This window comes from Ammospiza caudacuta, chromosome 18, assembly GCF_027887145.1.
Source record: "Ammospiza caudacuta isolate bAmmCau1 chromosome 18, bAmmCau1.pri, whole genome shotgun sequence".
NCBI classification, from domain to species: Eukaryota; Metazoa; Chordata; class Aves; order Passeriformes; family Passerellidae; genus Ammospiza; species Ammospiza caudacuta.
Window position 1 is genome coordinate 1,788,432 of NC_080610.1, and position 19,242 is coordinate 1,807,673.

The 19,242-nt window shown below is 44.7% G+C and overlaps 1 protein-coding gene across 2 annotated transcripts in view; it reads right to left on the minus strand.

Annotated features, from left to right (window-relative positions):
- Positions 1-11,636, minus strand: part of MORC2 (MORC family CW-type zinc finger 2) — a 49,676-nt gene extending 38,040 nt beyond the window's left edge. For both annotated transcript variants that reach the window (XM_058816452.1, XM_058816451.1), the window contains exons 1-4: positions 11,479-11,636; positions 5,951-6,004; positions 4,477-4,511; positions 3,436-3,504 (exon numbers count right to left, since the gene is read on the minus strand). In XM_058816452.1, coding sequence (XP_058672435.1) covers positions 3,436-3,504; positions 4,477-4,511; positions 5,951-6,004; positions 11,479-11,564 — 244 coding nt within the window. In that variant the 5' untranslated portion in view covers positions 11,565-11,636. The remainder of the gene's footprint in view (positions 1-3,435; positions 3,505-4,476; positions 4,512-5,950; positions 6,005-11,478) is intronic.
- Between the last annotated feature and the right edge of the window lie 7,606 nt (positions 11,637-19,242).

Genomic DNA, 19,242 nt, shown 5'->3' on the forward strand with positions numbered 1-19,242 from the left:
GCCCAGACGCAACTGAGTTTATTCACTCATCATCCCCAGATGGTGCCCCATCCAGCCTCCCAAGCCATCCTTTCAGTTGACTTGGGAAGATCCTGGGCTAGCATGGGCTACAACAGCACTACAGCAAGTCATGGAGGTATTCTTTTTAACATGTCACCTTTATGTACAATAAAAATAATTTCAATTGAAGTTATCATGCACAAAAATAAAACACTCCCAAGATCCATGATTTCTGTTGAAGCAAAGTCTGTATTGAGGGAGAAAAGTCCAATAAAAAGTTTTCTGCTGACATCTTTCAAAGTCAGATATGAGATCTTCAGGATATCTTTAAAACTGGTAAACCCTGCATCATGAGAAATTACAACTCATATCCCTACAGCTAGGGATGGAACCAGAGAGCCCCATGCAGCGAGTTTGAATGACTCTCCTTAGCTGCTTCTGTCCATGCTGACAGGCAAATGGTGCAGCACACAGAGCTTCCACCTGGCTGCCCTTGGTCCAGCATCAAGACAGTCAAAGGACCTGAATTACATGGTATTTTCTATATACAATGCATAGCACTGTGAAACATCCCTGCAAGGCACAGTATCTGCCAATCTTCTTCACTAAACATTTCAGGCTATCAGGATAAAATTCTTCAACATTCAGCTGAAAGATTAGTCAAAAGAAGCCACTTAATAGCTGTCTTAGGTAACCCAAATATTATTGTATTTCATATCCATCTGTGCTCAAAATTGAAAGTCACTTTAAGACCCAGCGGTGCAGCCAGAATCAGAACCACAGGGATGAGAGCAGGCGAATGTCAAGCTCTTTCAAGTCAAGGCATTCCAGGCAGACTTTCGTCTCTCCCCTCATAGCTTTTGCTCAAGGCAGAGGCTCTGCTTTGTTTTTTTTTTTTTCTTCTCTTTCTCTCCGACCTCCAGAGGGGGTTGTTTAAGGTAGGTTTTCTGTGCTCACAACAGTAGCAACTGTTGCTACAAAATGGGACCACACATGTCATAATGAAAAACTGTTTCAGACTGAATTTTGCAGCATCTGTCTGCAGCTGTAGCAAGGTGCTAGGAGGAGTGAAGAGGCCCCAGTCTCTGCAGCTGCTGCAGAAGCCAGCTGACACGAGGAGTCACAGAGTCTGAGCCACTTTAGCTGGCTGCCCTGCCATCCTCTGCCAAGATGAAGGTGAAGTCCTTCCAGAGGTTCTAGTCCCTGACCAAGTACCAGCAGCCAGAGCATGTCAGTCTCAAACACCGATGGAGCTGCTGCCACCAGAGAGGTAAAAGGGAGGGCTCCCCTCCCTTTGTCTTCCCATACACAGTTGCCCATGGCAAGCCCCGAAGTCACCTCGGGGAAAGGTGTCTGCCATTTTGAGCTTCTCTTGGTTCCCAGGGAGTCCATGACATTTAGTAATTTTGTATCTAGCGATTATTTACTGTTAGTTTGTGCCTGTTGCTGTTTTGCTTGTTAGTAAACTGTTATTTTTTCACTTATTTTTACACATTTCTTTCCTGTGGAAAGGGATTGGTTAAAACTAAGGGGATATAACTCATTTCAGAGCATCCCCCTTAAATTGTCTTAAACCAAGACAATAGGCAATACTTAAATCCCATTTTGTCACAAAACCAGCACTACAGAAGCAATAACTGTATAAAAGCTGCCATAAAATTCTGTGGCATTAGAACAGACACCTGGCACCTTCCAGAGAAACACACAGGCAGAGAAGGTCATATTTTCCTCTCCCCTGATTCTAAGGACTATCAGAAGGCCACACACCTCAGAGCTTTTTTTTTTATGGATGGGGCTTTACTGTTTCCTTCAGCTTAACTGATGGCAGAAAAGTACTCTTGGAAGACCCGTTTAGCAACCTCAATCGTATTCCAAAGAATATACAGAAGGTATCTAGAGTTCAAACCAAATTCCTTTATGGAAGTCACAAATCTGTGTATCAGAGCACAAATTACATTGAATGAAATGCTTTGTATCTATATGGGGTGGGATAGAGTTCAATCTCTCCATGCTAACTTGCATGGGGCTGTATTTCAGAGAAATGTTGGCAATATATGGTTTTCATTAGTGCTGAACACAGCTTACACAGCATCAAGGTCCCTTCTGCTTCTCAAACTGCACCACCAGCAAGCAGGCTGGATTGCACAAGGACTTGAGAGGGGACAAGTCTGGGATGGCTGATCCCAACTGACCCAAGGGATTCCAGACAGTATCATAAAATCCCAGAATGGTTTGGATTAGAATGGGCCTTGAAGATCATCTGGTTCCACTCCCTGCCATGGGCAAGGACGCCTTCCACTAGACCAGGTTGCTCCAAGCTTCATGCATCTTGGTGTAGCGCTCACCAGATAAAGCTGGGGAAGTAGGAGGAAGAGAGGCATGTGTGACCTTGCAGCATTTGTCTTCTCAAGTCACTGTTTTACATAATGGAGGCCTGCTGTCCTGGGGGTGGCTGAACAATTGCCTGCCCACAGGAAGTGGGGAATGAATTCCTTGGTTTGCTGTGCTTGCGTGCACAACTTTTGTTTTCCCTACTGAACTGTCTTTATTTCAACCCATTAAGTTTTCACATTTTACCCTTCTGATTCTCTCCACCATCCCAGTGGAGCTAGAGTAAGCTGCTGTGTAGGACTGAGTTGCCAGCTGGGATCGAACTAGGAAAATATCACAAGAGGAACCTAAAGTACTGAGGAATCAGTGCAAAAATGTTATTTACACATTTCCTTTGTCTTCTCCATATTCACCTCCCAGTTTCACCCAATTTTGCTACCCTGTATGGAACTCCTCACAGGATGATTTACCAGTCCTCAAGACTCAAAGGTGGGTTGACAGTGCTGTTCATTTATGCTAAAGTAAAGCAGAAAAGCTTTTAGCTTTCACCTGCTAGATACAACATCAATTTACTGCAATTCTTACAAGGCAGAAATACATTTGCTATATTCTCATATTACTAAGGTTTTATATTGTCCAGTATTGATCTCAAACACAATGTCCATGATGAAACAACGGCAAACTGTTTTCAAAGCAGAACCTTAATTTCTGCCATGGCACACCTTCTGGTTAGAGCTGAGATACACTGATCACCTGGCAGCCAGATGGAGAAAAGGCTTATGCTACCTTGTACTTGCTCCCCTTCTTGCTCCACTATCCTCCCTTCAGCCCCAAGGCCAACTTCAGTGTACTGGGAAACTTCAAGCTAGGCTGACCCAACTCTAAAATGCAGCAAAAAAATTTTCTTTAGACCAATTAGTTTTCTGCAATGGAAGAGGTAAATGGTCTGATACGTGATATGGTGTGAAAGAGCAAGAGGAGAGGCAGAAACATGTATACAGGCATGGAACATGTCCTTTTCAATGGAACTAAGCTGTTAATTCAACTTAAACCATAACATGAAACCTCGGCTTGCAAATGCAGGTGTAACTTTCTGTCACTTACTTGAATCCATTCCTGTTCCATCATCCAAAAAACATAGCATGAATCCACCTCGCAGGTCCTCTCGTTGCTCTGCAAGAAGAGTTATTCACTGCTCCCATAAGCAAAAGTTATAAGTTCCATAAAATGGGATCAGTGTTAACAACAAAAGTAACACAACAAATAGGACTTTTAAACCTGCAATATGGCTAAGCTGTAAGAAAGAGCACCAGATTTTTGTTACAGAATGACTAAGAACTTCTTCAGTACAAAACTGAGCTACAAAACTGTATTGTGTCAGTGGAGTTTTTCAGCATTCACTACATAGAGCAACTCACTTCACCTGACCCCAGGTGAAGGCTGACTTAATTGCTTCCCCAAGATATTTGTAAAGGCAACAGGGACTTTTTGAAAGGCCACAGGGGACTATGGCACAGAAGAAATGGTAGAACAATAGAATTATTCAGGTTGGAAAAGACCCTTAAGATCATCAAGTCCAACCACAAATCTAACACAGCTGAGTTCACTAAACCATGTCCCTAAACACCAGATCTACACATTTTTTAAATATGGATAGATAGTGACTCCCCCACTACCCTGGACAGCCTGTTCCAGGGTCTGACTACAATTTCAGTAAAGAAATTTTCCCTAATATCCAATCTAAACTTCTCCTGGCAAAATTTGTAGCTGTTTTCTCTTGTTCCTGTCACTTGTTACCTGGGAGAAGAGCCCAACCCCTACCTGGCAGCACTCTCCTGTCAGGGAGTTGTAGAAGCAAGAAGGTCCCCCACAAACCTCCTTTTCTCCAGGCTGAGCTCCCCAGCTTCCTTAGCCACTTCTCATCAGACTTGTGCTTCAGTCCCTTCTTCAGCTCCCTTACCCTTCTCTGGACATGCTCCAGCCCCTCAATATCTTTCTTGTCTTGAGGGGCCCAGTACTGACCCCAGGATTGGGCATAAGATTCTAGCTCTTATTCAGTCAAGGACAACATACGTTTGCAGCCTAAACCCAAGTTAACTAGTGACTTAATTGCTGACATGCAAGGAAGCAGCATGAGTGACTTACCAGTATAAATGTCTATTCTCGTGGCATCTGCATCTCTACAAAGAAATAGAACCACAATAGATATCCAAACGTTAAACAGAAATGAAGCTAAAAATCCAGGCATACACAAGCATTTCCAAAATAACTGGCTGTATAGATCAAAGTCCACAGAGGCCCCACAGTCATGAGTGACAGAAAAAACTGTCCATTTGAACTAAACTCCAGCATAAGACATTGCTAGCACACAAACAGTTCTGGTGACAGGAAGTACCACTGGCATTCTAACAAAAGTCATTCTGGGGCTGGAAATCAAATGAGTACACATTTCTGAGCTCCCTCCTACACAAAACAAACATCACCTATAGTTCTTTTGTTGAGCTGCCTACAAAAGGTTTAGTAACTCCATATAAACCTTCATTCCAATACATTCAGGATTGTTACAGTAAACTGTCATTACAAGATCACTTAAGTGAGGCCCTTCACACGCTGCATCCTCCTCTGTATTTGAAAGTACAGCATGTACAGCACTACTGCCCTCTTTCCAAACCAACCTTGGTTTGCTGACTTAGAGGCATGGCACTATAGAGCAGTAACAAAACCCCACTTGACAAATGCCACAGCCACTTTGTTTCACTTTGATTTCCAGCCCAGCCTAGCTACTTCTTCCCAGAAGACAACCTCTCTACAGCCAGAGGGGAACCAAGGTAAGGGAAAACCACCCCCAAAGACCCTACTTTTTCTTACCTTGTTGCAACCATGAACATAGCGCCAGCCCGCATGTGTGCACACGAACACACACACAGCTGATTCCCTAAACAGAAGCTTTCCAACTCAAAAATGCCCCAGTTTCAGCTTGTTACATCACAAAATGCACACTGTGACAAATCACATTTGAGAGAAAACAATCCCAAAATACTTCCATAGTGCTTCATGACAGTACTTCCTCTAGCTCAAGACAAAAGCACGCAAGGCTTGGGAGGCTTCAACAGCAGGGATTCCCTCCACACACAGATGAGACAGGTAGCCCAACAGCTGCAATTTCCAAAGACCATATCTCCTGAAGTGTCAAAATTCCTTTAGCATTTCTTGCTCTGTTTTTCAGCATCCTGCTTCTGATTTCATTTTCATTGTCATGTTTGATACTATGATTTTTTATATATCAGAGGAGTCACAGCTCCTGTAATATTTATTTTAGCAATTTCTTTACACAAAAAGGCAGACTAGTTTTTTCTTTAAATCTCTCTTGTTTCTGCTATCAATTTGCTTTCCAATATGATTTGTTCCAGGATTCACTCAAACTTGCCTTTCCAGGCATAATTATTTTCTTTTACGAAGTTGATGTGGCAATGTAAGACGAGCAAATGAAATATTAAATTAAAATTCTATTTTCTTTAAAATCTACTAGAAGTGAAAATTGCTTAAGATCAACTAATACATAGGTGAATTAAATCTTAACCAAAGTTACCTTGGGAATTAGGCAGTCTCAGGTACATACCTGGCATTATCTACAAGTTCAGCAAGGGCACCAAACAAGAACTCATGGGTAGTTCTGCAATGAAACAGAAATCAGCAGAGTTACACCAACACTTAAAAAAAGAGACCTTTAAATAAACGAGAATCTCAACAATCTCAAGAGACATAGTTTCCAGCCTCTTTAACTCCACCTCTTTTAAGCCGCTCCCGTGTGGAAGCCATTAGTTATATGCCTCAACATTGAAACAGATGGTGAGAAAAACTTAAGCAGCTAATAAAAATCATTATAATACACTGTCTGTTGACATAAATGCCATATCTCCACTTCAAGACCAAGCTGGCAACCTAACTTCAAATCTAACAATTTTTTAAACATAGATGAACCACATTCACCATAAGGTTACCAGCAAAGATGTGGAGAAACAGCTGATGGAATTTGTTACTCCTCGAGGTTGTTCAATGAAGAGACTAAGACCTCAGAAACCAGTTTGATCAGCATGTTTCAGTTTGCACAAAACCCTCACATACAGCCAACAGGTGACCAAGAAGAAATTTCTTCATATTTTCAGCCTTCCAAGAACAGACACACAGGTACTTCCCACACATAAAATATATAGCTGTCCACACTGTTGATAACCACAAAACACACCTTCATAGCCATCTTCAGGGTGATCACACTGAACCCATCAACACAGCTCCAGTCAGAGGAAAACACATGAGGCTTTAAAGTTATCACTAAAACCATGGGAACAGAGATTTCCATATCTCCACTCTCCCACAGAGACAAGACCAACGGGAACAGTGTTTGGAAGACTATCTACCCAAACAGAAAGCTTCCATAGAAACACAATCTTGGTATTCCTTCCTTTGAACACGATTTCCGGCTGACCTGGTTTCAGCAGGGATACAGTTAATCTTCTTCTCAGTAGGTGTTAAGAGTTGTGCTCTGGATTTAGTGCGAGTATAATGTTGATAACACACTGATGTCTGGTACCAAGCCAAGCATACCCTAAGTCAAGGGCTTTTCAGTGTCCTGCACTAGTCAGCTATACAAGCAGCTGGAGGGGAGCATGGTCAGGGCAGCTGACCCAAATCAGCCAGAGGAATATTCTGTACCACAGAATCTTCTGCTCAGTGTACAAACCAGGGGAGCTGGCCAAGAGGTGCCAATCACTCCTGGGGGACAGGGAGAGCATGGGTCAGTGGGTGCTGAGCAATTGTATTGAGCATCACTTGACTTTTGGGGTTTATTCTTCTCTCACTTTTTCCTATTGTTATTATATGTTTCTTCCCTCCAATATTTGAAAAGTTCTTATCTCAGCCCATGGTTTCAGCCTTTTACCATTCACCTCCCCATTCCACTGGGGAGGTGAGTGAGCAGATATGTAAGATGATTACAGATTTCACATGTTCTCTTGAGTTTACAAGTGTCTATTCAGCTCCACAGGTCAACATCACCGAAGTATATTTAGGAAGTGACCCACAAGCAAATGCATGCTTTAGCACTAGTAGCAATGCTTAAAGAGCACTTTTTACTCCACAATTTTAGGAACACTTCAAAGAAAAGATGCAAATAAGATACAAATAAGGATTTCCAAAGAAAGATGCTGAAACGAAACAATTGATAGCACAACTATAGAAGACAAGAAAGGCAAAACAAAACATATTCACATAGCCCGACACTACTAAACTTGACCATCTCCCAAAACTGCAACCTCTTGTGCTGACACAAGCAAAGGGAAACCTTGCTACAAGCCAATGAAAATTCACTCCAGCTATTTATCAGTAACAGAAATGAATACGTACTATAAAAGTCTTCAATTTATGAATTTAAACACACTTGTCAATATCTAACTTAAGTCAGATGAAGTGCTTTGGCCTGATTTAATCAGCTAATCTCAAACAAACCCATTGGTCTTGCCTTACAGTCAAAAGTGCCTGAAATATTTCACATCCATCATCATCAACCAGTGACCATTTCTCACATCTCCTCAAAAAAGTTTAGGATTATTTTACTTGCAGCACAACTTTAAAAAAACAAGACAAACTGTTGGCAAAATAAAGCCTATCAGAGCTTGCTAGCAACCTGCAAACACGGTGAGGCATCATCAGAGGCAACAACAACCTGCATAAGAGTACCCAAAATACAACTATTACTGCCGTACAATGGGTGAAACAACATATAGAAGGGAGGAAAGGAGTATCAAAATCCATAGTGTCAACAACAGCTCATCTGGGTAGACAAAGACTGGCCTGGATCATCCCACAATGTGCACTTCCCTTTGAGCCAGCTCCATGCAGAACTGGAGGCTTGACAGGGAATCTAAAAGGGGAATCCAACATTGGCAATTTATTGAAACATAGGTAACAAAAGGTCGAGTTAGATGGCTCTAATACATTACTAACTTCAAACGCCTCTACAAAGAATCATTTGGAGTAATGTCCCAAGGGAAGAAAAACTTGTTTTGCTCCTACAGGAACTTCCAGCTTGAACCTAGGTGGACTCCAGATCCTGCAGACAAGTACCTAATTACTAATGAGAGACTCAAGACTTCACTTTTCTTCTGAAGGAGAGCACATCTGGGAAAATGTTTTATTTTGGCACATGCATCAGGAAAAACAGACATTCTCTAAATAATGCACTCTGTTTCAGGCCAAAATAGACAAAAAGCACAAGAAGAAGAGGGAATTTGGTGGAGGGAGGGTAGGGACATATTGTTGGTCTGTTATTACCAGTTTTTCTCAAGTCCATCATTTAGTCATCTTGAAGTCTATTCAAGTGACTTTCTTCGACTCCAACTGTATTCACCAGGACAATTTTAGCTACACAACAACACACAAGTTGCAAACTAAAGGCTACCTACTGCTAGAAGACAATCACAGGTCCTCAACTTTTAACAAAATAATTCAATTTTTTATTATAAATATTCAAAATATGCTAATATAAATTGTCTGGTCTCTGTTATATTTTTGGCATCATCTCAATGAGTAACTTTGGAAGTGTCTTAATATAAGCATTTAATTGTTACAGAAAACCAATGCAAAGGAAAGCAGATGACACTGGAAAGTCATAAAACAATGTACATGCAATTTTCATGTGCTCATACACCCTGATTTTCATTCTAGGATTTAAAAGAATTTTAACATAGAAACATATGGGTTGAAAAAGACTTTTAAAGGTCATCTAGTCCAACTTCCAGTCATGGGCAGGAACATCTTCCACTAGGCCAAGTAGCTCCAAGCCCCATCCAACCTGGTCTTGGACATTCTGAGGGATGAGCAGCCACAGCTTCTCTGGGCACCCTGTTCGACGGCCTCCCCACCCACACAGGGAAGAACATCTTCCTTCTATCTAGTGTGACTCTACACTCTTAGGCTAAAGCCATTGCTCTCTGTCTCATCACTTTGGAACTTACTAAAAAGTCTGTCTTCACTCAACTATTCAAGTAAGCTGGAAAAACACAGTGATATTTTTACTTTTAAAAAATATGGCAACTGAATCTATTCATGTAGATGCTAGAGGCTCAACTCCACGTCCCATCAGACATGTAAGCATTAAGCTGCTATTGGCAAGATCTGCTGCAGTTCCTCAAGCTCAGGGACCTGATCAACTGTCTCCTGTAAAGCACTTCAAACTGAGTGCTCTGAGTCAGACATATGGAAACTTTTCTGAAAGAAGGTCTTAAAAAGGAAGGAGAAAAAAAATTTAAAAACACATGGTTTTCCTCTGCACCCTAGCAGCCAGATGGTTGGTCTTTCACTACAATTTAAAGAATTTAAAAGTTTTCCACCTCCTTTATTATGAGAATACACTTAGCACTGAACTAAAACTTAGCTAAGATGGGACAGGGTTCCTCAGCAAGCAACAGTGTTCCTCAGCAAGCAAGAGAGCAGTCCAGAGGAGACCAGTCTCCTCTATCAAAATCTCTATACTGGCCTAGGGTTGATTTGGGGATTAGCTTGTTTTCTTTTTTGCTCATTTTTTTTCTGGAGGAGCAGGAAAGGTTGTTTGTTATGGGTCAGTTTGCTGCTTTCTTTGTTTTTATAATGACTTCCATTACTCCTATTGCCATTCTTAGGGAAGCATTTCACTTATGCACTGATTCCCATAACCTCAAAAGGCTCTTTGCTCATGATGGACAAGGAGCTCTGGCTTTAGCTTATCCAAGCATTGGCTTCCAGCTCTTTCCAAGAATTTGGTAATGCAGGTATCACTGCAGACATGCAGCACACCACAAGCAGACAGTAGCGTAACCACAATGGCAACATGAAGTACTTTTAATATACTTGACAACAGCAGCAACAACTCAGTCTTTAGCACAGGCTTTATCTTCTTACGAAGATGGACAGAGTCCTGGAGCTTTGCAGGCAAACACAAGCTGCTGAAAGAGCATTGCCATCATCTGCACAGTCTTCTTATCCACAAAAAAAAGACTGTCTTCTGGAGCTGGACATGAGAATTTCACAAATCAACAACAGCACCACAACATGACTCAGTACTGTCCATCTTCAGGCACCAGATTATTCACTTCATATGCAACTGCCACCAGCCAAGCTAAAGAGCAGTGACATGGAGCCATTACTAGGTTTATTTCCCTGTTCAAAGCCCATTACTTTCCTGATTCTGAAAATAAATGGATTGTAATGGTCTTGGCATATGTGAGATTAGTCTTAACTGCTCTTGCATTGCTCTTGTAGATGTATCTCACTACCAACAAAACAAACCAGACAAAAATCCTTTGAAACCAAGTTGCCCATGTTTCTGTGCCATCTTTAGACTGCTGTAGACCACTGACCCTTCACATGCTGAAAAGGGAAACAAAAAGATAAGCCTGCACTTTATTTATTCTTCTATTGATGGACAGTAAGTCAACTCTTCCACAGAACATCAGCAGACAATCTTCGCCAGTGACCAGCTGATCCAAATGAAGCAATGCCAAGTGGTTCCACAGAGTTCTTCCAGTTTGGGCAGAACGAGCTCTTCCGTCTCCTCTATACTTGTCATTAAAGGCTCAGGAGCAGCAGGCAGTCTTGATGGGTGCCTGACCCCACTTAAGTGCTGCTCCCTGATGGTGCTCCTCATTTTCTAGACATGCACCCACAAGAAACTCATCTTCAATAATGGCTTTGCCTCTTCTCAAGAGGCGTTATTTTGGGGGATTCACTGGCGACATGCAAAAAAATCTGACTGGAAAAGAGTACCATAATCCTGTTAGTCACACACAAAGCCAGATGCTACAGAGGGATGGTGGCTGGCACGACAGCGCACACACACTGTTCCGCAGAGGTCGACCGTGCGGGTTTGGTTGCCCAAGGTGACTCCTTGTTCCTCCCGGGGCCTCTTGTCCCCATGCACCGGCTCTCCGTGACCCGTGGACCTGCCCGCGGTACAAAAGCCGGTCCCCGGAAGGACCACGAAGCGCCGGGGCCGGGGGCAGGGAGCCGCTCAACCCCACTGGCCCGCGTGGCTTCGGCCGGGCCCATCGCACTGAGGCGGTGTCCCCAGCAGGCCGGATGCCGCAGGCCCACCCCACCCCAGCCGGTACTCACGAGTTGGTGTGCAGGTATTCGAAGGTAAGCTGGGCCCGGTTCAGGCTGCTGTAATTACTCAGGGACATGGCGGCCGTGGCCGCCATCGGGCCTGGGCCTGCGCCCGCGCCGCATGCACCGGCGGCCGCGCACGCCTCGAGCCCGCCCCGCCCCCTGCCGGTCACGGGTGACGGCCGGGTGAGCAGCCGGCGCTGCGCTGCACCGCGCTGCACTGCACTGCGCTGCGCTGCACTTCGTTATGCCGCGCCCCGCCGCCGCGGTGCGGTGCGGTGCGGTGCGGTGCGGTGCGGTGCGGTGCGGTGCGGTGCGGTGCGGTGCGGTGCGGTGCAGGCCTGCTTTGTCTCCGCCGCGCTGGGATCGCGCCCGGCACAGCAACTGTCCCCGCGGGGCGGAGCCACGCGGCTGTCCCCTATTGGTCAAAAAGGGGCACGTGATGCAAGTGCCTCGGCGCGGCCAATGTGTGCCCTTCGCCGCCGCGTGACGGGTGCGCGCGGCCGGGTGGGAGCGGTGAGGTGGGTGCGCGCGGCGCGCGGGATCCGTTTTTTCCCTCAGGCTCCGTTCAAGGCGGCAGCCGAGCGCCTCAGCGCCGCGGGAGCGGCCGCCGCCTCCTAGGGCGGGGCCGCGGCCGCGGCTGTGGCGGGGCCGCGGCTGTGGCGGGGCCGCGGCTGTGGCGGGGCCGCGGCTGTGGCGGGGCCGCGGCTGTGGCGGGGCCGCGGCTGTGGCGGGGCCCCGGCTATGGCGGGGCCCCGGCTATGGCGGGGCCCCGCTGCGCGGTGAGGTGGCCTGGGCGCGGTAGCTCCCTCCGGCCTTTGCCGAGGTCGCCGGAGCGGGGGGGCTAGATCGCCGCGGTGCCGGCGGCCTGCGCGGAGGGCGCCAGCTGGCGGTGACTGCTGGGTGCCAGGTTGGAGCGGGTGAGGCCCGCCGGTCCCAAACGGCGGGAGTGGCTCCCGGACCCATCTGGATGGAAGGATCCCGCCGCTGATCTCTTATGACGGTTCCGCGCGGATTTCGGCTGCGCTGGTGAAGGCACTACGAAGTCGCCGAGGAGAAGCTCCTGAAAGTGCTCATACTTACCAAAATACATTAATGTAAAGGGTATATAAAATCATAAATATTCTTGCTTCAATTCTGTGCTTTTGGTTCATCTTGAAATGTGAAAGAATTGAGCTCAGGGGCTGTCCTACCTCTGTTCTGCACCCATCATTGCCCCCATCCCCACAAAATACAACCTGAACGCAGGATCCCTGAAGACTAGGAATACTTGTCTGAGCATCTGACTTGTCCAATGGAAAAACAACTCCAATCATTCTTCTGAAATGGACTCTGAAACAGCATGGCTGTGTCTTGGATACTAGGAATCTGAATTTAATATCCAGGAAGGAATTTAAAATCTGAAGGAATTCTGTCTGTGCAGAAATTATTGTGGTATATTTCTTCTTGAAGAATGTCCAGCAAGAATGAAACATGTAAGATAGCAGATTTAAAAAGGATAAACATTATTTGATACTTTATTTATAGGGCACCAAAGGGAAAAGGTAAAGATTTTGTTAAAAAAAAAGAGAAGCACTTTAAATTTTCCAATAGAATCTTATTCATTAGAGGAAAAAAAAAGAAGGCTATGGGAGTGGGATTATTCAGCCTGGGGAAGAGAAGCATCCAGGGTGATCTTACTGCAGTCTTTCAGTACCTCAGCGGGCTCCAAGGGAGCTGGAGAGGGACTTTGGACAAGGGCTAATGGCTTCCCACTGTCAGAGGGCAGGGTTATTGGAATAATGAGAAGAACTTCCATGGGAGAGTTGCGAGGCCCTGGCACAGGGTGCCCATAGAAGCTTGCTGCTCCATCTTTCAAAGTGTGAAAGACCAGGTTGGACAGGGCTTTTGAAGCAACGTGGCCTAGTGGAAGATGTTCCTGCCCATGGCAGGGGGTATAACAAGATGAGTTTTAAGATTCTTTCCATCCCAAGGCATTCCATGATTCTGTGGTATCCAACACATGTGGTAAAAACTTAAATGTAAATGTTACTCATAATTGGTAAATGGCTAAAACCTGAGTTTCATATTTGAGTTGTTTGACCCCCATTCCCAGTTGTGTATGAGCGTGAGCTGACAAGTCTGCGGCTTTGGCCTGAGAACTTAACTTCCTAGAACAGCATTTAGTTCTGTTTACCCTCAGTTTGGCCTGTTCAGGCCAGCAAGTTGTATCGTTCCTCCTGGCAGGGATTTTTCTGTGTGTTAGAGAAAATGCCTTGTGAAGGTGTCAAAAAATCACTGTGCATGTGTGTGCAGTGGCCCTTTTAGACCTTAGCTCTCAAAAGCTTTGCACAGCAGGACACTGAACTGCATTAAAGAATTAGGAAAATTGCTGTTGAGAACTATGTTTTGGTATATTGGGTTTATGACAATCAATGAGTCTATTGTAGATTGTAGCATCATCTGTTGTGCTCAGGATTTATTTTGTTACATTGTAATCAATGTCAGCAGCAGATATTCAAAAGCAATATAAATCCTGTCAGTGTAAGGGCGAGGTAATTACCCAAATATGTGTTCCTGAGGAACATGAGCCTGAACTTATGCATCATATCAACCTTGTCCTGTTAGGTAATCTGAGTATCTCTGTGCCTGTCAGGAACTTTGTCTCATCATCTTACCTTCAGGGAGCAGCCAATGTTTCTTTCCTGGTGTTGGAGAGATTGACAACATTATCTGAGTACTGCAGCAGTGTGGACAGAGCAGCTGACCACCTTCCTGCTTTTCCTATGGGATCTGACTGTTCTGTGGATCTGGCCCTTGGTAGAAGACCAGTACAATGCAGTTCTATTTCATTTGGTCAGCCCAGGCAGGAAATTGCTTATTACGATCTCACCATTTGGTGGTGCTCAATTTGACAAAGGTTAAGTCAGAATTTAATTTTTACACTTTCCCTAGCTGTTCTGCAGTAGGTTTCAGACATGTTCCTGACTTCTGCTCTTTGGTCTCTCTTGCCCAAGTCTTGAAAGATTTATACCTTCATTTGCTGGCTCTCTCACCTGCCAGACATTGGCCCAAGGTGTAATGGAATGAATTCACCTTTTGCAAAGCAGCATTTAGATTACATCACAGCTCTGCCTTGGCCGTGGCAGAGCCATGCTTTGATAGGAACCTCTCTGTCCGTGGATGGAGATATAACAGGCTTGTTTGGCCTGTGTCCCACTGCTGCAAACTGCTGAATTTCTCAGTACTTTAGAGATGAAAGTCTTCCCACTGGAAATTCACCTTTGCTGTCTTTTGGGGCAGCTGTTTTTCCTTGGAAACTCTCTCCCTAAACTTTGTTTAAATAGTTCTAGATCTTTCAGTTATACTGGTTATGACAGGCAACCTCTTTTTTTTTTTTTTCTTCTGCTACCAGCACCATTTCCCTGAATTTCTCTTCCAGGATCTGTGGAATCTCTGCTTTCAGTCCCAAGATCTCCGCATCTTACAGTAATGAGCAAAATAAATCTGGCTGCTCAGGTGTCACAGGCAGTACCCCCTCATTTTTGAAGTCTCCAGTGTAGTAGAAGGCAGCAGTTTGCTCTGGTACACATAACTTTCCTCGTAAATGACCTGTGGGTTGGTGGTTTGTGCAGCCTGTACAAGTGGAGCTTGGGGCAAAGTGTACTGTTCTTCTTTAACCCTAAGGCTAAGTTTCTTACTCTGAGATAATCCCCAAGTCTCCTTGTAAAACTAGTCTTTTGATTCCACGCTGTTCAAAATCTGTGTTTCTAGGCTGTGGTGTAAGTTCCCATGCAGTCCCACATAGTGTTTGCTGGGTCCTTAATCTGGCACAGCATTTTGTTAAGCCTCTTTCCACTGAAGTCCAGGCCATAGCCTGAGGTCATTGAAGAGTTTATTTATGTGGCCATTGTTCTGCAAGTTGAAGGTAACTGCTTCTACATCTGTGTGGGCCTTGAGTCAACAATTGTTCTTTTTCTCCCCATTTGTCAAGATGCTAGCCTGCTAAGCCAATACTTAATGCAGGAGTCGTTATAGTGGTAAGTACTAGATTCTGCACCAGACAAGTGCCATGAGTGCAGCCAAGTGTCTTTTTCACACACCTGTGAGGTCTCCCAAGTTAACTGTTTGTAGCTTTATTCGGTCTTTGTGTACATGAAGAAATGTAAAACTTTGTGTTGTAGAAAATTAGGTTTTCAGTTGTCAGAATGAAATAAACAGGCAGTGAAACATAAATCTGACACATCACCAGTAATCCTCAGGTGTTTACTGATCCTGCCTTTATCCGTTGTTTTCTGGAAGGAAAAAATGGCATTGCCTTTGGATGCAAGGTCCTCTGTCTACCTCATGACGGAAGCTGCTGAAGTTCTAGGTCAGTGCTGTTCTACCAAGCATTCACCTTACTTCTTCTAAGAAGATTGGGTGCAGTTGCAAGCCCCAGTAACCAGATTGTCATGGACCTCTTTTCCATTGCCCTGAGTTTGTAGAAAGAATTTCAAAGCAGCTTCCTTTAGTGGGCTTGAAGTCATGTTGCCTCACAGCTTTTTGGTTCATTCTTTCATGTCATGCCGTATGCTGCCTCTGCCGTGTGATGAGTTCTCATTGTCTCCCAGTACAGAATGGGAACTTCTGCTGTGAGTACAGAATGCTGCTGCCTCCTAAACACGTGAGGTGTTCTCCTTTAGACAGAGCATGCCAGTCTCACTCACAGAGAAGAGCTATGTCAAAAAGCATCAGAAGCATTCCTTTTCTTGAGCATGAGTTGTATCTCCATGTCAATTCAATACAATCCAGGAACACAACCCTGAAGTCAAACTTTTAGAAGGAAGTGTTTTCTTCCTGGCTTCTCCTAGTAAGGAGTTATTCCCTGTATGACCTGAAGCAGCCCTGTTTCTTGTGTTCATAGGCACATCTGCCCAGCTTCTCCATCATTTGCATCAAGTAGCAGAGCAATTTGCTGACTAAACGTAAGTATCATGAAGTTGGACCTCTCTTCATGGAAGTGTCTTTTTCTCTTATGTTGGGAAGCCTAAATTCTGCAGTAGTTTTGTGAACAGTCTGTGTATCAGTCCTTACAAGACATGCAGAGTAAGATGTTCAAAGATGAGCACCTACATGTGGAAGGTACTGGCATAGCAGTTCAGAAATCTTTTCTGTAGTGCCAGGTGTCAATCTCTCAATGCTTTGTTTTCAGGAAATGTCACTTCATGGATTTAAATTTGTTATTTCAGTCTAGGTACCATTCTCGGTGAGACACTGGTTGTCAGGAATTACTTTGTAAATGAGTTTGCAGAAGAGTAGAAAGGGTGATTAAGAACAGGGAGACATCTTGGAGTGAATTGTCAGCAGAATGGTGAACAGGGAGGATTCTCTGCTGCCAGTCAGGCTCCCAGTGTCCTGAGCCCAGGTTTGATTAATGAATTAATAACATGAAAAAAAGTCACAGCTGTTACAGCATCATGTCACCGCCTCAGTCCTACTGCAGAAAACACCCTGTGCCTTGGCAGGAAAGACAGGCAGAAGAGCCTACAAGAAGATGGCAGAAAAGGAGCGATCGTGGTGTCTTACAAGACTTTGCCCCACAAACTTGAAAGAGTTATGTATGGCATGAACTCACTGTCAGAAATTAATATTTTGGTCAAGATCCACAAGGGTCCACAGGGATGCTGCAAAGGACCCAAGGCCAGAGGCTTTCTGCTCTGAGCTGGAACAATGATGTTTTTAGTGGCTTCGACCAACATAAGAAGGTGTGCAGGCTTCTTAACAAGGTAGCTAACTAGTACAATTCCTTTTATGAATAAATAATTTTTCCTGTCTCATTATTTGAAATACGTGGACTGTGTTTCTTGTGGGTTTGGTCCAACTCAGTGTCTGTTTAACTCAGGCTGATGGATGTGTGCCTGACATGGGTAGTTCAGGTAATTTCAGTATGGCAACTTGAAAGCAACCAAAAACATACTCTTATAATGAAAAGCTTATGGGAAAATCTTGGGTGTCTCATGGAAGCAGCATCCTAGTAGATTGAGCTGTGGTACCAATGAAGAGATGAACAGATGAATCACCACATCAGAACATACATGGAGAGTGCTACAGAGAGAGCAGGGCTTAGCCAGTAATTTCCATCAAAGCATCTCTCAGTGATGACTAGATAACTGCTCCTCTGGCATTTGCTGGGAATGCCACCATGGATCAAATGTCTTCTGTCATCTCTGAAGGCATTCATCTCTCCTAGCTTTAGCTCTAGACAAGTGCTAGGTGCATGAGAGCCCTGGGCTGCCCTTCTGCCTTATAGGAATCTGACATCAACATGAAGAGCTGACTGCCTTGGTGGGAGAGAATGAGGGGAACTTCACAGATGTGTAATATATTCCCTGGAATGTCAGGGTTTGGGGGAAGCTGGTCAGTCTGGCAGTCAAGAGATGGTGTGAGGAGCAGAAGTACTGTAGGAAAAAGATGTCAGCTCTCTGTCAGTACGCAGCTCTGGAGACTGTCCCTAGCCTGAGCTAGGACTATCAGGAAGCTGGGAAATTCTTGGGAGGCGAAAAAAAGAATCTGTGAGGCAGTGTCATTTTTTCAGCAACTTCACCCTGAAGTTATTTCTTGTTACTCAGATCTTCCATCCAAACCTAGTTATTTTCTTTAAGAGAAACAAAGTCAGGAAATGTTTTATCAGCACAGTTGGATCATCTCATGATGGTTTCACCAGTCCTCATCAATCCTGTAATCCCATTCCTTTGGAGGATGTGTGATATCATCTTGCTTGTTCAATACATCCTAAGCCTCACTTCTTTGTCCTGCATTGGTGATCTACATAATACATCATCTGCATAATATTTTGAAAAGACAATGGATTTTGTTTTGTGAAAGTGGTTTTGCCTGTGTGCCTCTCCCAAACTCCTTCCCTAACCCTGCCCCACCTAATGTAAGGAAGAGCAGAGTATCCATAGGCTCACAGGAGTGTCATGGTGGCTTGTCTCCTACTGGCATGTGGGATAATGGGTATGTGAAAGCCAATGAAGAGACTCCAGCCTGTGTTGAAAGTCAGTTTTGGTGTTGCATCAGGTGGCGCTGGCTGAAATGTAGGAAAATACCAGTATTAAAGACAGTAGTGCAAAATTTAAAGGAAGTGTCTGGCTCTGGGCTGAGGTTAAATGGAGAGGTGACTGCTAGGCCAAAGAGATGCCAGCCCTTTCTGAGGGCTCAGCCCAGGCTGAGCAAAAAGCAAGAAATAGCCAGACAAAGGGGTGAGTATCAGCAGTACTGCCTGACTGGGATCACTCACCAAGGCTACAATCACTGAACAAGGGTGCAAAATCAGGAGAAATTGAGTGTGAGAGGAAGAATTGGGCTAGGTTGTTCACATGGTAGGGGGAAATGGGGGCAAAATAGAAGGCAAAGCTAGTGATGGAGCTGTTTGGGGCCAGGGTGGGCTTGGGAGCGTTACACCAAATCTGCTAGGGTTCTGCGGGTGGGTTTGCCTTGCTTCTGCAGCCATGGTAGTGGAATGTGACGCCCAGCATCACTGAACAAGTCTCCTGACATGGCAGCTGTGAGTGTGACTTACATTAGCAGCTCACTTTATCAGAATCTCAGAAAAGGCCATTTAAGGAATCTCATTTGTGTCCACATCCCTCTGCAGCTTTCCAGACAGGACTGAAAGACAGGGGAAGAGCTCTGCAGGTCCTTTCCCAAGCTGCTGCTGGCAGGGTCTTGGAAGCTGACAGCCCATCTCGCACTCCAGCACACCCAGCCATTTGGTTCAAACTGGGAGGTGACCCTTGCCAGGAGGGATTC